Here is a 971-nt window from a genome sequence, read left to right as displayed (position 1 = left end):
AAAAAAAAACAACAAAAAAAACAACTTCCACCAGTGCATCTGCATGAGGTAGTAGACTTCAATATCTTTCAAAGCTTCAACTTTTGCAAGCTTATGTCAAGATCTTCCAGAGAAGCCTGCCAATTTCTAAACAAAACCTTGTTACCTGCTGGCCAAATATAAACCTGTACACGCCTGGTTCTCAAAGGATGCCTGTAGCTTTCAGCAAATCAGAACGCACTTTCTGACAGCTCTTGCCATTTTGATGTGTAATATGTATCGGGAGTAGGGCTATGCAATTTGGGGGAAAATATTATAATGGTATAACTACTTTTACAGAATTAGCTGAATAAAATAAAACTGATGATGAGACCAACCATCTTAGCACTTTTGGACTCACAGGGCGATCTTCGCCAATGCTAATTTGCCATCCTGAGAAAGACACTTAACACCAGCTTGATCTAGGACGGGGTGTCCAATCCTGCTCCTGGAGGGCCAACGTCCTGCAGAGTTCATCTCCAGGAAGTTTCCAGTAATTCTGAAAACCCTCATTAGCTGGTCCAGGTGTGTTTAATTATGACTGGAGCTAAAGTCTGCAGTATAGTGGACCTCCTTGAGCAGGATTGGACATAAGAAGCCACATAACTTTTCCTGACTAAAATAAAGCACTTATTGTATCAAACAGAAAAGCCAGCAGGACTGTGGAAAGTTATAATTGTTTGTGATCTTACCATCAGCGTCTACCTCGTTGATCATATCCTGGAGCTCGGCCTCAGTGGGGTTCTGACCCAATGAGCGCATCACTGTACCCAGCTCTTTGGTGGTAATGGTGCCATCGCCATCTTTGTCGAAGAGTGAAAACGCCTCCTTGAACTCTGTTTTGAATTACAAACATGCAAGTACAGTACATGTACTTTTTTGAAGTCTAAGCAACTCTTAAAACAGGGGGTAAGGTACTACTTTTGCAGTAAATATCTTTCAGTATAGAATAC

At 41.5% G+C, this 971-nt stretch overlaps 1 protein-coding gene across 2 annotated transcripts in view; it reads right to left on the bottom strand.

Annotated features, from left to right (window-relative positions):
- The window catches only part of LOC107593483 (calmodulin-like), an 11,359-nt gene that overhangs the window by 412 nt on the left and 9,976 nt on the right, over positions 1 to 971 (bottom strand). For both annotated transcript variants that reach the window (XM_016283222.1, XM_016283223.1), the window contains exon 3: positions 711 to 854. In XM_016283222.1, the coding sequence (XP_016138708.1) occupies positions 711 to 854 (144 nt within the window). The remainder of the gene's footprint in view (positions 1 to 710; positions 855 to 971) is intronic.

Source organism: Sinocyclocheilus grahami, unplaced genomic scaffold (genome assembly GCF_001515645.1).
Source record: "Sinocyclocheilus grahami isolate Dianchi unplaced genomic scaffold, SAMN03320097.WGS_v1.1 scaffold171.1, whole genome shotgun sequence".
Classification (NCBI taxonomy): Eukaryota; Metazoa; Chordata; class Actinopteri; order Cypriniformes; family Cyprinidae; genus Sinocyclocheilus; species Sinocyclocheilus grahami.
Note: the sequence above shows the minus strand (reverse complement) of the source record. Positions and strands in the feature narration are given on the sequence as shown.